Source organism: Rhipicephalus microplus, chromosome X (genome assembly GCF_043290135.1).
Source record: "Rhipicephalus microplus isolate Deutch F79 chromosome X, USDA_Rmic, whole genome shotgun sequence".
NCBI classification, from domain to species: domain Eukaryota; kingdom Metazoa; phylum Arthropoda; class Arachnida; order Ixodida; family Ixodidae; genus Rhipicephalus; species Rhipicephalus microplus.
This window is the reverse complement of record NC_134710.1, coordinates 484,918,986-484,936,364: the sequence shown is the minus strand read 5'-3', so window position 1 is coordinate 484,936,364 and position 17,379 is coordinate 484,918,986. Positions and strand designations below refer to the sequence as shown.

General features: G+C 44.6%; 1 protein-coding gene across 15 annotated transcripts in view; it reads left to right on the top strand.

The window, feature by feature from the left end:
- Positions 1 to 17,379, top strand: part of LOC119160784 (uncharacterized) — a 708,235-nt gene that overhangs the window by 369,366 nt on the left and 321,490 nt on the right. For all 15 annotated transcript variants that reach the window (XR_012887742.1, XR_012887741.1, XR_012887743.1 and 12 more), the window contains one exon: positions 9,672 to 9,717. Coding sequence is in view for 12 of the 15 variants with exons in the window: in XM_075880899.1 (XP_075737014.1) it covers positions 9,672 to 9,717 (46 nt within the window). In the remaining 3 variants the exon portion in view is untranslated. The remainder of the gene's footprint in view (positions 1 to 9,671; positions 9,718 to 17,379) is intronic.

Sequence of the window (17,379 nt, the reverse complement as noted above, 5' to 3'; positions counted from 1 at the left end):
GAGGCATCCACGGCACAGAGCTGGATTTGGCTTAAACGCCTAGTATTATTCGAGCGGCAAACCGCCACGAAGTGTCCCTTCTTGCGACATTGGTTGCATGAGGCCCACCGTGCTGGGCACTCAGATCGCAGATGAAGGTCGTGGCCGCAAAAATCGCATGCCGACTTCGGGCCGGCGCGGTACTCGGGAGGCTGACAAACGTTACTTTTACTTCGGGCAGCTTCGCATGCTGGAGCGTCGGCTATTCGGTACTGGTTGTTTGCAACGGCGTCGACGTTCAGTGCGTCTGGTGCAAGGCCTGTCCCATGACGCCGCAATTTCTCATTTTCAGCGTCTTCGTACTGACGCGCTTGGATGAGCGCCTCGTCCAGTGTAAGCTTTGGATTGCGGCAGAGCTGGTCGGTCAAGCGAGAGTCAAGCAAACCTACGACAAATCTGTCCCGAACCAGCCGGTCGTCGATTTCCCGAGAGGCGTAGTTGTACTTCTTCACGAGATTTCGGAGCGCCGTGAAAAACGCGTTGACTGACTCGCCTACCGCTTGCGTGCGCTTGTGGAACCTACTCGACTCGTATACCTCGTTAATTGGGTGTACAAAATATCCCGAAAGACTTGTTGTCACGCCGAAGTACGAGCGATAGGCCTCGGCGTCTGACATGAGAGACGAAAGCACCTCGCGACCTTGGGGACCCATACAGTAGAGGAGCGTGCGTACCTTGGTTTCTTCGGGGGCGGAGGACAGTCCTGAGGCGAAGGAGTAATCCTCGAATTGTTGAAGCCACGCCGTCCATTGGGCTGGGTTGTGAAAGGTGAACTGCGGCGGAGTTCGCAATGTGAAGCTGGCGGTCACGGCGGAGGCGGCGGCTGGGTTATCCTGCATGTTGCACGGTTGTCGCAGGATCCCACTTCTGACACCATGTAGTGACGTGACCGGGTAGCGCGGACACCGCTAGCCGAGCCAAAAGTGGGCGTGATGCCCGCGAAAAATGACCCGACAAGGCGTAGTTCACAAACAGCAAAAAGCCCCGTTTAATGTCCACCGATGCCTTTTATACAGAGTGGGGGCGCCACCTCCCAGTTACTAGAAGCAACAGGTGGCGTACTCTACAGTCCAGGGTCCGTCAAACGCCACTGACAAAACATCCAATTATAACGGACGACATGACCAGACCCATCAGGCAAAACCCGTACCGAGTAGCTCCGTGAGAACGTGAAGCCATCGAAAACCAGGTGCGACAGATGCTTGAAGACGACGTTATTCAGCCGTCGAAAAGCCCTTGGGCTTCGCCGGTTGTATTAGTGAAGAAAAAAGATGGCACCTTACTTTTCTGCGTGGATTACCGCAAGCTGAATCAGGTGACAAAAAAAGACGTCGACCCACTTCCACATATAAACGATTCACTCGACCGACTACGGCATGCACATTTTTTCTCGTCGTTGGATCTAAGGAGTGGGTATTAGCAGATAGGAAGTAGATGAAAGCGACCGGGAGAAAACAGCTTTCGTGACACCTGATGGCCTTTTTGAATTTAAGGTACTTTCATTTGGCTTGTGTTCAGCACCGGCAACGTTTCAGCGGTTAATGAACACCGTAGTATCAGGCCTAAAGTGGGAGACGTGCTTAGTATATTTAGATGATGTCATCATATTTTCTGCCACATTCGACGAACACGTCAGGCGACTGCAAGTATTTCAAGCTATCCGTTCCGCCGGACTAACGCTTAAGCCGGAAAAATGAGCTTCTGTTCCTGGAGCATCTTGTCAGTAGTGAAGGTGTGCGGCCTGACCTGAAAAAATAGCTGCCATTACGAATTTTCCACCGCCAACTGACAAAAAGGCGGTCAGACGGTTTTTAGGACTGTGTGCTTACTACCGACGCTTCATTGAGAACTTCTCATAGCATTGCCTCGCCGTTGACCCGCCTTACCAGAGAAGACGTCGCATTCGTATAGAATGAAGAGCAGCAAAAATCATTCGACGAGCTGCGGCAACGCCTTCAGAAGCCACCAGTCCTCGCACACTTTGATGATGACGCATTGACAACAGTGCACACCGACGCTAGCAATGTCGGCTTAGGAGCTGTACTCATGCAGTGGCAGGATGGCGCCGAACAAGTAATTGCTTACGCGAGCAGAACTCTCTCACGTGCGGAAGAAAATTATTCCACTACGGAAAAACAGTGCCTTGCGGTGGTGTTGGTGGTTATAAAATTCCGCCCATGTCTGTATGGTCATCCTTTTAATGTTGTCAGCGACCATCACTCCCTCTGCTGGCTGACGAATTTAAAAGACCCTTTAGGACGGTTGGCGCGCTGGAGCCTGAAGCTTCAAGAATTTGACATGACAATGGTCTACAGATCGGGGAAGCGGCATTCAGACGCTGATTGCCTTTCTCGTGCGCCATACGAAGCTGCGACGGCAGAAGATGACGATACAGCTTTTGTCGGAGTTGTAAACACGGCAACTGTCGCACAGCTGCAACGAGACGACCCCGAACTAGAACCCATAATACGTTTTTAGAGGGTCGCGCTTCAGCTGTACCTAGACTGTTTGCGAGAGGGCTTTCGTCATTTTGCTTGCGCAAGGACGTCCTGTATAAGATGAACTTCACGTCACGCGGAAACGACTACTTACTCGTCGTCCCAACATCTCTAAGAAGCGAAGTATTACAGGCATGCCACGATGAACCAACATCCGGCCACCTGGGTTACACGCGTACGTTGTGCAGAGTGAGGCAGAAATACTACTGGCCAAGACTGACGGCGACCCTTCAACATTATGTTCGGAAGTACCTTGATTGCCAGCGCAGAAAAGTTCCACCCGTCAAACCAGCAGGCCTACACGAGGCAGGATAACGACAACAACGAGTTTATTAACTCAAGATGCAGCACAGTGCGACACTCACGGGCTTGCAAGCTGTATAGGGAACTCTGCAAGACCGAGCAAGTACGTTTGCCTAGGGCACGACGACTGCCGCACAAGGGCCGAAGTCGAACGCACGAACGAGAAGCCGCCTGCTAAGCAGCACGTCAACCTCTCGTGGAGGCCTGAGAGCATCTGCCACGACAGGCGAATCGTCGGGCACAACACAGCTCATAGGAGAGGAGGAGGTCACGCGCGCCCATAGGGAAAAGGTGCTGCGTTGTGACGTAGGCCAGTGCAGCGCGCCAGCGTAGCGTGCCCGGACATGCCAGTGCGGGAAGGAGCCGACGGTTGACTGGCCCAGACCAAGAGGCGTCCTGGCAGCCATCTTGACGGATGCCGGTGCTTATGCGCACCCGAGCTACGCTGTCGGCGCGCACACGGCAGCTGGGGAACGAGGCGCCAGGTAGAAGGGCGCTCTCGATTCCCACACATCTGAAGCTGCTGCTATCGCGTTAATTCCTTTGCCCTTGCGACGAAACTGTTACTTTTTATCTCTGCTTTAGCTGTGATCGTTACCCCTGCTCGCGCGTTTTTGCCTGCTTGTAAAACACTCGATGCATGGGGCATGTTATCGATTGGAATATTACACAAAACATGACGGCGACGGCCAATGGCATAGCTAGGCAGAGAAGGGGGGGGGGGGGGGGCATATTGGAAACGTGTCCTCCCTTCCGAAATATTTTTGCCAAGGCAAATATATAGCTCAATATTGCCATTTGCATGCCCTCCCCTTCAGATCAAGGTGCACCCCTCATACAAAAAAAAAATTTTAAAAATACCTACGCCCCTGGCGATGGCAAAGACCAGCCGAGAATGTCTTTGTAATTGCTATCGCAATAAAAACACAATTGCTCTCGCCTTCTAGTCGTCTTAGGCGTATTGCATAAGGTACCCTGTGAGGTTTTTTTTTTCTTTATGCTCTGCTTTCTAGAACACTACAGGGGGGTTTTGGAGTATAGATAGAAAGCCCTAGCCACATAAAACATCGCTGCAAAAAGAAAATGAAGTTTGTTAAATTTGGGCATTATCAGCACAGAGAGGTGAGTGCCGGAAGAAGTCGGCTTTATAAGACTAGCTAAATGACGTCATGTTAAGCCCAGCACTCTAATTGGTTGTGAAGAAAAACAACCTTTCTATATCATTAGAGTCATCAAAGGGAAATGCAGTTGCGACTGTGTGTGTCTCTAGTGTTGTACGTCACAGCATTCGTCTATCATATATACTGATAACCACATAAGTGTATAGAATGGTATTTTATGAAGTACAATTTTATTCAACCAGTATTCTGTTTATTAGCTACAGAAATAATCACTGAACAAGTTTTTTCCAGAATGCTTGACAGCATGATGCCATTATTCTTGCATCATCAACTGAAATAGAGAGTGCTTCGAAGATGATTGGCTTCATGAGATTTGAAATGAATGGAAATATTTCTAGCTCGTCACAGAAGACACGAGCCCCAAAATAATTATACATGCCCTCTAATGTAAGTGGAACTTTCTTCTCCTCCAGAATGTGAGGTTAGCTGCTCCAGATTGTTCCAAAATGGAAAATTTTGCTGGTCCAAAGTGCTCCAAAAAGAAAATTTCACTGCTCTAAAAATTGCTCTAAGTCAGAAGACCTCAGTGGTATCACTGCAAGGTGCTCAAAATGAAAAACATTTCTGCTTTAAAGTGCTCCAAAATGAAAATTTTGCTGCGTTGAAAATTGCTCCAAATCAGAAGACCTCGGTGGCACCACTGCAAATGATTTGACAGGTGCAGCGAATGCTAATATGGACTTCATCACTGTAGTGGGGTGGTTCAAAATACTGCTTTCATTGAAATAGCAGTGCTCATGTTCACACTTCACAATTCAGGTGATGTTGAATGGTTTATATATATATGTTTTTTTCAAAATGTAAGCCTTCTTATTTATACCACTCCAAATTCGGTATTTCATGTTTTTAGTATTTATGACTTTTTTCTCCATAACCTGCTCCAAATTTGGATTTTAGTGCTAAAAAAGTAACATTTTGCTGCTTCAGAAATTGCTCCAAATTGTATTTCAGATATTGCACCCCTGAGCTTGTGATAGGCCTTTACGAAATATGTATTGTTGTGTATCGCCACTCCAGCTAAGTTGGCAGGAAAGTCATGAATATGAGAGAGGGTATATTGATCAAGAACCATGCATGTGTTGGGGGCACAGTAGTTGCCACATGGGGACCAATCTCCTGGGTCATGCTTCTGTACTATGTGAAGAGCCTTTGTGCCATGTGAATTTCAAACTTTGGTGCCATCTGAATCGGTTGCAACAATGCTCAACTTGTTTTTGGAGGAAAACAATAAAATGTTGTCCCAGGATATCTATTTTACTTCCATCAAACTACGTATGCAATAGATTGGTCGGCTTGCGAGCTTTAAGAAATGTGAACTTTGGAGCTGGCATTGATGGCATCCCTACAGGGTGTGTTTGATGCAGGCAGCCAATTTAGGCGACTAGTAGTGTTTGCAATCGACCCAGAGTTTTTGAGTATTCAGACGTCGGCTTGTCATGGCAAGTGAATGGGATGTCATCATGAGGTCCTTGAGACCACATGATAAGATCTGTTGCCAGCACCACTGTTCCTTATGGATAAGGTGCTTTCTTGTTGGGAAAATGACCGAAACATTCACGAAATCAGATGAGAAATGGGTTCAATGCCATCTTCTAATGACGAATTGTATTGAGAGAACAGGAGTATAAAGATAGTGCATTGAAGAGTGGGGAGCAAAGCACTGAGTGCAGGGTTCCTTGATCTGCCACTAGAATGCGATACTCCTTCATATTGCAAGTGAGATGGTGCAGATTGATTGATATGTGTGGTTTAACATCCCAAAACCATCATATGATTATGAGAGACACCGTAGTGGAGGACTCTGGAAATCTTGACCACCTGTGGTTCTTTAACGGGCACCGTAATCTGAGCACATGGGCCTACAGCATCAGATGGTACAGAGTGGGGAGAATTATACCACGTAATCAAAACATTCTAAGCCTCAGCATTTTCTCTGGATCAGCAGCAAAGTACATGCAATATCTGTCAGTCGCATGTTTGCCATTATCCAAACTTGTAGTTACATACACTTAAACCTCAATATAACAAACCCTGTTATAACAAAATATCGGTTATAACTAAGTAAACGAAGAATATTCTTGCAATAGATGTAGTGTTAGGAATATACCTTCATAAATTTTTGCATGTAACGAACTAATTTTAATTTAAGATGCAAGTTTGTTATAATGAGGTTTGAGTTTAGTATGTTTGTGAAATGATGCATTCAGCAGCATCTAGCAGTCATCATCACCACTTGTACAAAAATGCCAATGCACCCAACAACAGCAGTGTCAAGCTACACATGGTTGCTACCATAGCTCACTGGCTGAAGGATGATTTGGAGTACAGTATATTCAGAGTAAGCGTAAATCTGTCAAACAAAACTGCGGCCTAAATGGAACTGCCTCCAGCACAATTGGTTTCACACTTGGATTCTCCACCTCTTGTTAATCGCTCAGTAAATGAAACTCTAGCTAAAGGGAACACATTGCCCCGCCGCGGTGGTCTAGTGGCTAAGGTACTCGGCTGCTGACCCGCAGGGCGCGGGTTTGAATCCCGGCTGCAACGGCTGCATTTCCGATGGAGGCGGAAATGTTGTAGGCCCGTGTGCTCAGATTTGGGTGCACATTAAAGAACCCCAGGTGGTCTAAATTTCCGGAGCCCTCCACTACGGCGTCTCTCATAATCATATAGTGGTTTTGGGACGTTAAACCCCACATATCAACCAAAGGGAACACATTTTTCTAGTCCCTTCAGGTTATTTTTAACAACTGTCTAGTGTATATGACGTTTAAAAGTTGTCGACTGCACCTACTTTGCTTTTCAGGCGAGAGCACAGCAAACCGCTCCTGGCTGCTCTTGGTGTAGCAAAAGTTCTCTCGCTTTACCACTGGATGGCAATGCTCTTACTCCCATTCGGCCACTGAAACATGCCGGCTCTGAAGAGAGCACTCTTAGCGGGCTTTTGAGTGCTCCTGTTCTCCCAATAAAATTTGCCATAAGTGATAAATGACCAGTCTTAGCTCACTGTCATTTCTCTTCAGATCTGTCCAGTGGAAGGTTCTCACGAACACGTGGCCCTCTTCTGCGGCTGCACTGTGTGTTCAAAAGGTGCTCGTGATGTGCTGACACGCTATCAAAAGCACCTCTTGAATCCAACAAGCAAAAAACATGCACTGACACCAGCGCCTGTTTTGTGCCCCTCTTTCTTCTCCGTCCGGTGCACGCGGCTTCAACCAAAGTTGAAGGGTGTTGTGTACTTGCAAACCAGCACAAAGCCTGATGATTAGTCATGACTTTTTAGATGGCCTTTCTTATAAATGTGGCTTAAACTTTGAAATAGCCTGTATGACCGCGAGACACTCCTTCCCTGTTTTGAAATAGTTGGATTCGACACAATGCAGAGTGTAGCTTGCATAAGCTAATACGCATTGACCCTGTCTTGCCTTTGCGCCAAGATAGCTTAGAGATTTATATTGCTCGCATCGCCTTTCTAAACAGGTTAATCGAATTGGCTGAGCACGGTAGATGAACAGAAGCGATGTAGTTTCATAAAGGCAGTCTTTTGTTCGTCAGCCCAGAGAAATAGTGTGTCGTCACACATAATGCAGAATAGCAGCTTCGCGAGCTAGGATAAAATGACGATAAAGCGCAATACACACACAGACCCAGAAATGACAATAAATTGTCAGTTGGAGAAGTGGTGAAAGTGGTAAAGCGGTGAAAAAGTGGGGATCTAGGCAGCATCCTCTCAAGATCAGGCCGAAGACCAGTGGCGCTCACGAGTTGACAGAGAAACTTTAGTTGTCTGTAGCGAAACTGACGATTTCAAGGCTTTAGTGTCATTTGAGTAGATCGAATGGTTTTGAGTACATTCAGAAGGCAGCAAAGACGCACATCAAGCACTTCTGAAAACACAGTGATGTCATCGAAAATGGCGAGACACCTTTTCCGCGTGAGGTCAGCAGCAAGGGCGGTATCTATGTTTTCCTGGAATGTGGCCCGAGTGAAACAGTCGCTGAAGGAGAGGCTCAAAAGAGCTGAAAGCAAGAGTCTCGTTATGGTAGATTTGATGCCATAAGTGGCATGTGAGGGTTTATTGGTCAGCTACCATCTTGTAACTATCACAAGCAAAGAGGGACAGCCTCTGCCAGAAAAGAATGTTTCACATTCACCGCCATGCCTGCAAGCAGTGCTGACTAACACTTCCATGATTACATGTGCAGAAATGCCTAGTAAAGTGATTGGGGAAATGTGCTCCAGTGGCTGAATAGGGATAGCATTGGATGCACTATTGGAAGGTTGTGGTCCACACTGGCTGCTAGTTGTTTCATTGTCTACTAGTCTAACAAAAACAGCAGGTCACTTGACCCTTCCTTTATTAATGTTCAGCAAGTGCACTCAATGTGCTTTTTCACACCTCTTGTGTTCTTTTAGTTAAGGATTTTTTTTGTCTGAAACAATGATGAAGCAGGTGTACTGATGCCTCAGAAGCAACCTGTACATGCAGCCGCTATGCTGCTACTGCAGCTTTCCACTGAGAATATTCTATATCAAGAAAAAAAAAAATACTAGGAGTGTGTGAATATTCTAATGCTTGAATATTTTTTGAATATTTTTTGAATATTTTTTACAAGTTCTATTGGATTTGCACTGAAATTTTACTATTCGAACTTCCCCAAAACAGGAACAGCCGATCATAAATTGGCAGTGGACCCTTCAGATTCTTAAATTATTCACCTCAATAGATTCCCGTACTGTGGCAAAGCTGCCTATCAGCAACAAGAGTTTAATTTTGGCGAGTTGGTTCATCGTGGTTGTGTTCTAGTAACAGCGTGACAACTTCAGGAAGAGACAAAAAGGACAGGAAAGTGGGCTGACTGTCAACTGACTATCAGGCATTGCTACTGTCGCAACTCTGTCGACTCAAGTAAACGCTGGTTCAAATATGGAGATGAGTGACCTGATATTAGGGCAGAACGTTTGAAAAATAGGATGCCGAATCTTTTTAGCATCCGAAATTTCAGATGTTTTTTGAGGCATTTATGAGACAGATTTGGAACTCTGTACTCAACGAGAGCACAAGCCCTAGCACGCGGCATCAGTTGGGCTTTCACAAATATTGAAAGAAGAGAAGAGTCTGAGAAAATAGCATCTTTGCCTTTTACGCATAAAGCATTGTTCCCAACACTTTGGTAGCACCAAATCGTGGACATAAATACAATTCAGTTTCTGCATTGCTTTATTCTGTATTAGACAACTACGAAATACCACCCCTCCAGCACTTCACCTATTTAGCTGAAACAATTTCGTGTTGCTATATTACAGGAGTACGCTTAAAAATCCTCTCCAACTTTTTCTGCAATTTTGTTTCAAAGTATTCGAAAAATATTTCATAAATACTTAAAAAATATTGAATTCTATTTGCACTTAAACTTATGTATTTGAATTAGCTTTAGACTGAAAATTTTGCTATTTATACCACTCTAAAAAACGCTAGTGTGTTGTCTTTTGGAATGACTCTGCTCTGAGGTCATTTTATATTTGCTGAATAAAATAAGTGACTTCATTGTCAATCATAGCAACAAAAGATTTCTGTATTACAGTTACAAATTGATTTTTAGTGTTCTTATGTTTTCTAGCATTTATGTATCCATTTTTCGTCTTGCAGTCTATTGTTCACTCCGGTCGAGGTGACCAGAAGGCAGTAACAGCAGGTATGTGTTTTTGAGAAATTTTGTTTGGCTCGCAAGAAAAAATGCGTCTGTGCTCGATTAGGAAATAGTTTCGTTTTACACACTACTCAATGGTTTAATTGTATGGTTGTGGGAACATTCAAACTTTCAAAAAGTTTTTTATAGTGCTGGCTATTCGATTCGATTAGCACTAGAATATTTCTATTAGAAGTATTTGGCCTTCTGTAAAAAAGATGTAAGGATTCATAATCACTAAAACTAAATGAAACGGGGATAAATCGGCATGCAGCATGCTTGGTCATGTGTTTCACTGTTTATAATCTATTGACAACAGATCATTGGCTGTTCTGTCTGGCAGCTGTTTCACAGAAGGCTGCTTATGCCCACTTTTTTTTTTTTCATTTTAGTCTTTCGAAATTTGGATCTTGGTCCGCCAGCAACAACTCAAACAATCGGTCGAAAAGTCCTCCTCAAATGGATTTTTGTGTGCAGAACGTGTAGCATTGATGAAAAACTTAAGCAACCACTGAAGCTACGACAAGTTAAAAAGTCCTGAACCATGTCATGACTGGTTTTCAGTACACAAAAATATGACTGAGAATACATAGCGATCCCGACATAGTTAACGGATTCTTTGGCACAGGCTTTCTCGCCAATAAAAAAACTAATAAAGGTAATTTTTCGGTTGTCTACATGTGGGTACTTCTTAACGTGCCTTAAAGGTGCCAATAAAATAGAGTACACAATTTTCATTTATCAGCCGACAGTTTTGCTACCAGGTGAACAAATTGAGCATGTTTCAAATGACACTGCCGCTGACCCTGGTGGTTACCATTAAAACCGCACATACAACATTTGTGAGTCTTAAAGTTACGTCGTCCCGCCAATAGATATTCAGTGCCATTGCTGGAACAACAGACACGTTTCGTTGTTGCATCTGGTCGAACACAACTTGCAAGTGAGCTGAGAAGTTGCATGTACCCTAAACCTGATACCGACGTTGAAGAAAAAAAAAAAGAGGGGGTGTGCGTGGAAGGGGGAGTAGCACACCCTTCTATATTTTCTTGGCTTTGTTCTGTCCCATTTAAAATGCTGCGTAAGCCACCTTAGCTGCAGTACAGTATTGCCTTGCGGAAAAGGTTTTTTGTACGCCAAACATCCCCTGTCAACTACCTTGTTGAGCCGCTGGATGCATCTCCGGACAAGCGCCGTCGGGGAAAAGAAATCGTACACATCTCTCGGCTCAAGCCATACTATGACCCTTCTGTGTACACCTGTCCTTAGGTCGCCAGGATGGCTCCCTCATCGGCCGGGGGTGATTGTAACAAGGGCAGTGGGCATGGAGCTCGAGTATAGAAAAGGAAGAAGACTTGCTGTGATCGCAGGCTTGCGTTCAGTTAGCCCTTGCGCTAAATAAAGCTCTCCTTCGCCTAGTCAACTCCTGCTCGTCCAACAACCCGTTTCAGCAGGTAGGTTCCGGGCGCACAAAAAACACTTCGCTTGCTGCACAAGCACCGTTTGTTAAAACAGTGCGCTTTTCAAACTCAGCGAAGTAAACAACTGGGGCACTTGTTAGTTCGCACTCATATTTGTACCTGTGATTACGTTTCATGCCTGGTTTTTGTTTAAACATGCATCAATTGTTGAGCGGTAAACATAGTTAGTTCGTTCTAGCCCTGTATATGTTGTTTTTGTGCGTCATTTGTGCGTGAGCACCGGGCTGCACGTTGAGATCTGCTTCTCATTCTCAGCGTTACATTCAAAGTTACCCTTAGCGAAAATCGGCAAAAATTTGAATCGGCCCTCTATAGCAAAAATCACCTATAGAAAAATCAATAGCCTATCGGAATATTGAACATATTGGTCTATTGGTATCCTATGGGTCTATAGGTGGCATTGTGGTCTATTAGACTTCTATTTGTCTATTGGTGTATTTGTGTATTGGTGCTCTATTAGCCTATTGCGTATTGGTCTATTGGCGTATTGGTCCTGTATATGTCTATTGGCATTCTATTTGTCTATTAGGGCTGTATTTGTGTATAGGGAATCTATCTCGGCCTATTTCTTATTTGAGAACTCTTAGCTTTGGAATAAAAATATAGGACATTTGAGGACTGCAACATAGCAGCGCCTCTATAAAACAAAACAGATACATTCGAAGTGAGGCCTGTATTATATTTATAATTGAAAGAAAATAACTTCATCAAATTGGCAATCTTTCCTGAAACAAGCTTTTCAAGCATGCTGTTCTTCCTTGTCGAATGTATGCCACTGCATCACTTCTCTAGGTAGTGCCTGAAATGAAAAACATATAAAATACCAGGAAGAAGGAAGAAAATATTTTATAAGTGCTACTCAAAAGAATGGCACATCAAAAAAAATGCAGAACTAGCATGAGGGAAGTTCCAGTGAGCTCGCAGTAGCTAACAGCTTCACACAGTAGGAACGAATATTTTGATCTCATCTGTGCAGCAGATTTGATTATGCTTGTGTCCCAGAAACAAAACCGCAGTCACTTAAGTGGACCTTGGACACTTGTGGGCAAGACAAAAGGGCAACCACCGCACCGCGGAAAGACACCTGCAAGCGACACACCGCCCGACCCCCTTTCCGCCCTGGCCACACCACCGCACACGAGAGAAACGAAGACGCCAAACAACCGCGTCGCCATTCCATATGTGCCGGGCATAAGTGAACAGCTCTCGTGAGTCCTAGGAAAAGCCGGGGTCACGGTAATCCATAAACCTGTTTCGACGCTCGCTCGCTTGCTACCGCGGCCGAAAGACCGACCTCCGAGGGAGCTACACCCGGGCGTTGTCTACAAAGTGTCGTGTTCTGGGTGTCCAGCCAGCTACATAGGCGAGAGCAAGTGTTTCCTGGAAAGAATGCGCCAACACAAGAACAACGTCAGGAAGATGGAAGTGCAACGTAGTGCTCTGGCGGAGCACTGCGAGAAGCACGACCATAAAATTGACTTAGACGGCGCTTCTGTTATTGAAACAGAACGGAATTTGGGAAAGAGGCTCTTGCTCGAGTCTTGGCACATTCAGCATACGCCTGCCAACGTGAACCGCTCGCTGGGAACAATGCCTTCGGTGTACGTTCACGGTCTCCGAAACGTGGTGGAAAGGGAAAGCCGGAGCCGTGGTGAGAGAACACGACGCGACGACACTTCCATGACCAAGACAGTCACCCCCTGAGGAAGGGACCGAGTCGGTCTCGAAACGTCGGGCTCTTTTTGAACTGTGGCTGGAGCAATTTCAATTTTCTAAACTTTTCTACCCAGCCAGACAGATTGCTGTCAAAATGTTTACGTTTAAAAGGGCACTAGCACCAAACCGATTGCAGCGCCTGAGCTTTGAAAGTCAGACAAAAAGCTTTACTGAATAAGGGTCTCTCCAGTGCAACCATGTATGATACATAATGGGTTTCATTGAGCATGAATGCTAATTATTGATGGGAGAGCCGCGCAGTATTTTTGTTGGCAATAAGCTTAGCTTTTTCCCTATTTGCAAAGTTTACTATTATGAATGAATGAAGACATTACACATTTTAGTCTTTTGGAATTCCCACAAAAACAATATGCTAGTCAATAATGTGCGTTAATGCCAGTGTCTGTATATGCTAACAGCCAGCACAATGTTCAAAAGTGTTGTACTGTAGAGTGGAAAAACTACATAATAAATAAAGCGGCCAAACACTCTTAACGGGTATGCACTTTGATGGCTGGCGAATAAACGAATTAGAAGCACAAGAAGAACAACTTCTACTGACTAACAAATATATAGAACAGTTTTCTTACCTAACAGCCCAGCTCCTGACCCGCAGGTCGCTGGTTCAAATCCCGGCTGCGGCGGCTGCATCTCCGATGGAGGCGGAAATGCTGTAGGCCCGTGTACTCAGATTTGAGTGCACATTAAAGAACCCCAGGTGGTCGAAATTTCCGGAGCCCTCCACTACGGCGTGTCTCATAATCATATGGTGGTTTTGGGATGTTAAGCCCCACAAATCTAATCTAATCTTACCTAACAGCCGCAGCGTATGCGCTCGGAAGAAATCACTTTGGTGGGCATCGTGTCGGCACCGCACCATTCATTGCTGTTTAAGTCCGAGACACTGCTTCTAGCACTGTAACTCCTTTGACGTTCATGAATGATCTATCAACGTCGTTGTGATCCCATATATGTCAATTTAACTTTGAAATACTTTAATACAAACACCGGCCCCAAGCACTTACATTAAGGCTTTTGCAAACGCGGATGTACCCTACTTTGAAAATGTTACACATCATGTACCCTGACCTATATCCAAGTAATCTTTGTCCACATTGTGGGGAAATAGCTTCATTAGAACACATGCTCTGGCAGTGCACCAAATTCGCTCATTTATCGCACATCACCTCTGCCAGATGGGAGGCGGCAATCCGCAGCTCATCCTTGGCAGATCAGCTCTGGGCTGTCCACCAAGCCCGCGAGGCGGCTGAGGAGCTTGGCATCTCAGTCCCCACGTGGGAGCTGCCCGCAACACAGTGATCTGTGTTTTGGAGGACCAAATAAAAGTTTATCCAATCCAATCCAACACCGAGCCCAACCACGCTGCCAGACACACTTGGCCAACAACAGCGGCGGCTGCGGCTGGCTGTAGTCGGCTCGCACGCACGCTTGCTGGCTTGAGCACTCATGCTGTGGTGATGCCACAAAAACAAGAGTTTGTTTTCTCACTTTTTATTGCAATATTTTTTTCGTCAAATATGCTGAGCTGCAAATACATTAAAAGATCATAAAAAGCATAGCAAAGTGAAATGTTAGTGGCAGAAATAAAAATAAAGTGTAAGACATACAGCGCCTTCTCACGACATTATAGTCCTTTTCTTATTTCTTCAAGCCTGTATCGCACTGCGGCGTCTTTCAAATGTTGTACCTTTCCAGTTTTAATTTGTACTGAGGTCTGAATAATAATTTCTATGTAACTATCTCACGCATCGGCGACATCAGTTTCTCTTACTGCAGGGGGTTCGTGTAACGCAGGAAGCACAGGCACGAACTTCCGAGCCGCAGCAGCAAACGTGAACATTGATGTTCACTTTTGAAGTGCTCGAACGAGCTCGCCTATGTATTTACACATGGGCGACAGAAAGTACACGCCGTTCGCATTTGTTATTGTTCGTATTTGTCTCGTTATTATGCACCATAAATAGCCTGTCTTTTTATTACCACGAATGCTAGAAGCGTAACGCGAACAGTGACGTGGGGAGACATACTGTTCGTGTTTTTTTGTTTGTTTATTCGAAGAACCGTACTGGCCTGCCGGCTGAAATGGACAATGTATACATTATGAGTATACACATTTAAGCAGGCCGTGCCATGCACTTCGACTTGGGTTATTTTGTTAGTAGTTGATTTTCCCACTCGTTTGCACTTTGAAGGAAAGCAGTACGCTGCTGTCCCTTCACGAACATCGTGACCTCCTGCTAAAACATCACCTGCAGTGACATTCTTTTTTTAACACTATGATAAGTTTCCCTTCTGTGAACACTTATTTTTCGGGCTTATATAGCCTACAAACATTATAAACATAATATTGAGTGCAGAATGAAATTACTCAAATTCACTGTGTGTTAAATTATTTTGGTGATATTTATAAAAAAAGTATGGGTGCAATATTTCGGAATACATATATATCTGTCACTTTTCTCATATATTGAACAAATAAAAAGCTCCCTTTTGATTGAATTTGCCAATAAGTGAAATACATATATGAATGGCCTCTTAATACCATGCATATAACTTAAAAGTTACCTAATTCAAGTACAAATTCACACCAGCTAGTTTTATAAATGACAAATAGCTGCTGTTTATTGGTTCTATAGGCGACAAATACGTCTCACCTATTATAGCCTATGAGCACCAATTCGCACCAATAGCTGTCGCCTATATGTACCAGTACTTATTTATTGGTCCGATAAAGGACAAATAGCTGTCTCTTATTGAACTCTGATGGCACCAATACGTCTCCATTGGTTCTATAGGTGACAAATAGCTACAAGCTATAGGCACCCTATTGGTCTTATCAGTGACAAATAGGTGCACTCAATTGGTTTTTATTGGTGCCAATAGATTCCTAATGAGACCAATGAAGCACCAATACAGCCAGTATAGAACCAATAAGATTTCTTTATAGGACCAATACATTTCGCTATTGGCCTTTTTGCTAGGGCTGCAACACTTTTTGAGCATGGTCAGCAAACGCTGCTGATTGGTAGTCGAGGTTACCGAGAACACGTGAGATAAATATTATAGCGCAGCACGCGACCTGTAAATCACAATAAGTTCTCAAAGTCAGATAAATATTGCTCTTTTCTCTCGGGAAATGGCACCACATTGTCAAAAGTCACTAGTTACAGTCATTTTACTAGCCATTCGCTGATTTGAGCATGGGGCGCTCGGCCGTTACTGGGGCTGCTGTGAGTGGCCGCGACATGTCTACACGCACATGCACGATCGTACTAAAAATCCGTGTATTCAAAGAAAAAAAAAAAGAGTGCTCAAGGTCACAACACGGGCGTGACGTCTTCTCTTTCCCTATGCATACCACCTCTCCCGCCTTTGCTTCAAGCGCTTTCATCGGGACGAGAAAAGAGAATGGAATTGTAGCATGTGACAAATCTTTGCGACACCGCTCGTACTGGACAAATTCTAAAAATTTTGCGGCGGTCAATTCATAGGGCAAGATGCATCTTTAATGAATTCATTTCATTGCTACTTGAAAAGCTGTTGTATGGTCCCTTTGAATGAACATATTATCCTCAAATCGATTGACCATTTTTCAAACTTAAAAGCATGTTTTGCCGGCTTATGCACCATAACTGCAATGAATAATGTTACGCATTTTACAGGTTATCACTTGCATCCTACTGAAAGTCTAATTCTGCTACTTCTCAAAGCTGTTTTTATTTCCTTTGAATGGAAAAAAATAAAGACAACTCTTGCATAGAGGCCATGTCTCAAAAAAGAATATTGTGCAGGTTAGTTAGAACTTGATAAATGTGCCCATTTTTCTCTATACAGTTGAATCTCATTATTTCGATTACGCCTAATTAAAACTTCTAGTTATTTCGAACTCACGATGAGGTCCTGTCAAAGAAAGCTGTGTGTATTCCAATGGGCAAAAAAGCTCAGCAATTCGAATGCTCAAGCACTTGCAACGGTTGATTCGAACATACCGCGCTCTGAAAATGCTCTCAGCACCTCTGGCACCTCAACGCTGCGCGTGATGGGAAAGAAAAAAAAACGCTGCGGTGGAATGTTTGTTCTCTCTCAAATGCCAATCTGTGACGCTCCTGTGCTATGGTTCTCTCTTTTCCGCCCCTGCCACACGAAGACCCTTCTCCTTCCAACGCCGTGTGGAAAGAGAGACAAAAAAAAAAAAAAGCTGTCGCGGAGTGTGACTCTTTCTCACGCGCCAGTGCCACGCTTCTCCCTTTCCCGTCCCTGCCCCGTAACCCTTTTCCTTTCAACAACGCGTGCGAAAAGAGCAAAAAAAGAAAGCTGCCGAGGAGTATTGGTTCTTTCTCAAATGCCGATTCGCTTCCCTCCGCGTGAAGACGCTCTTCTTTCTTGCGACGTGCTGGCCACGCTGCGGCTTTGGTGCAGAGGGTAGCAGCGGAGATGCAGTCGTTATCGT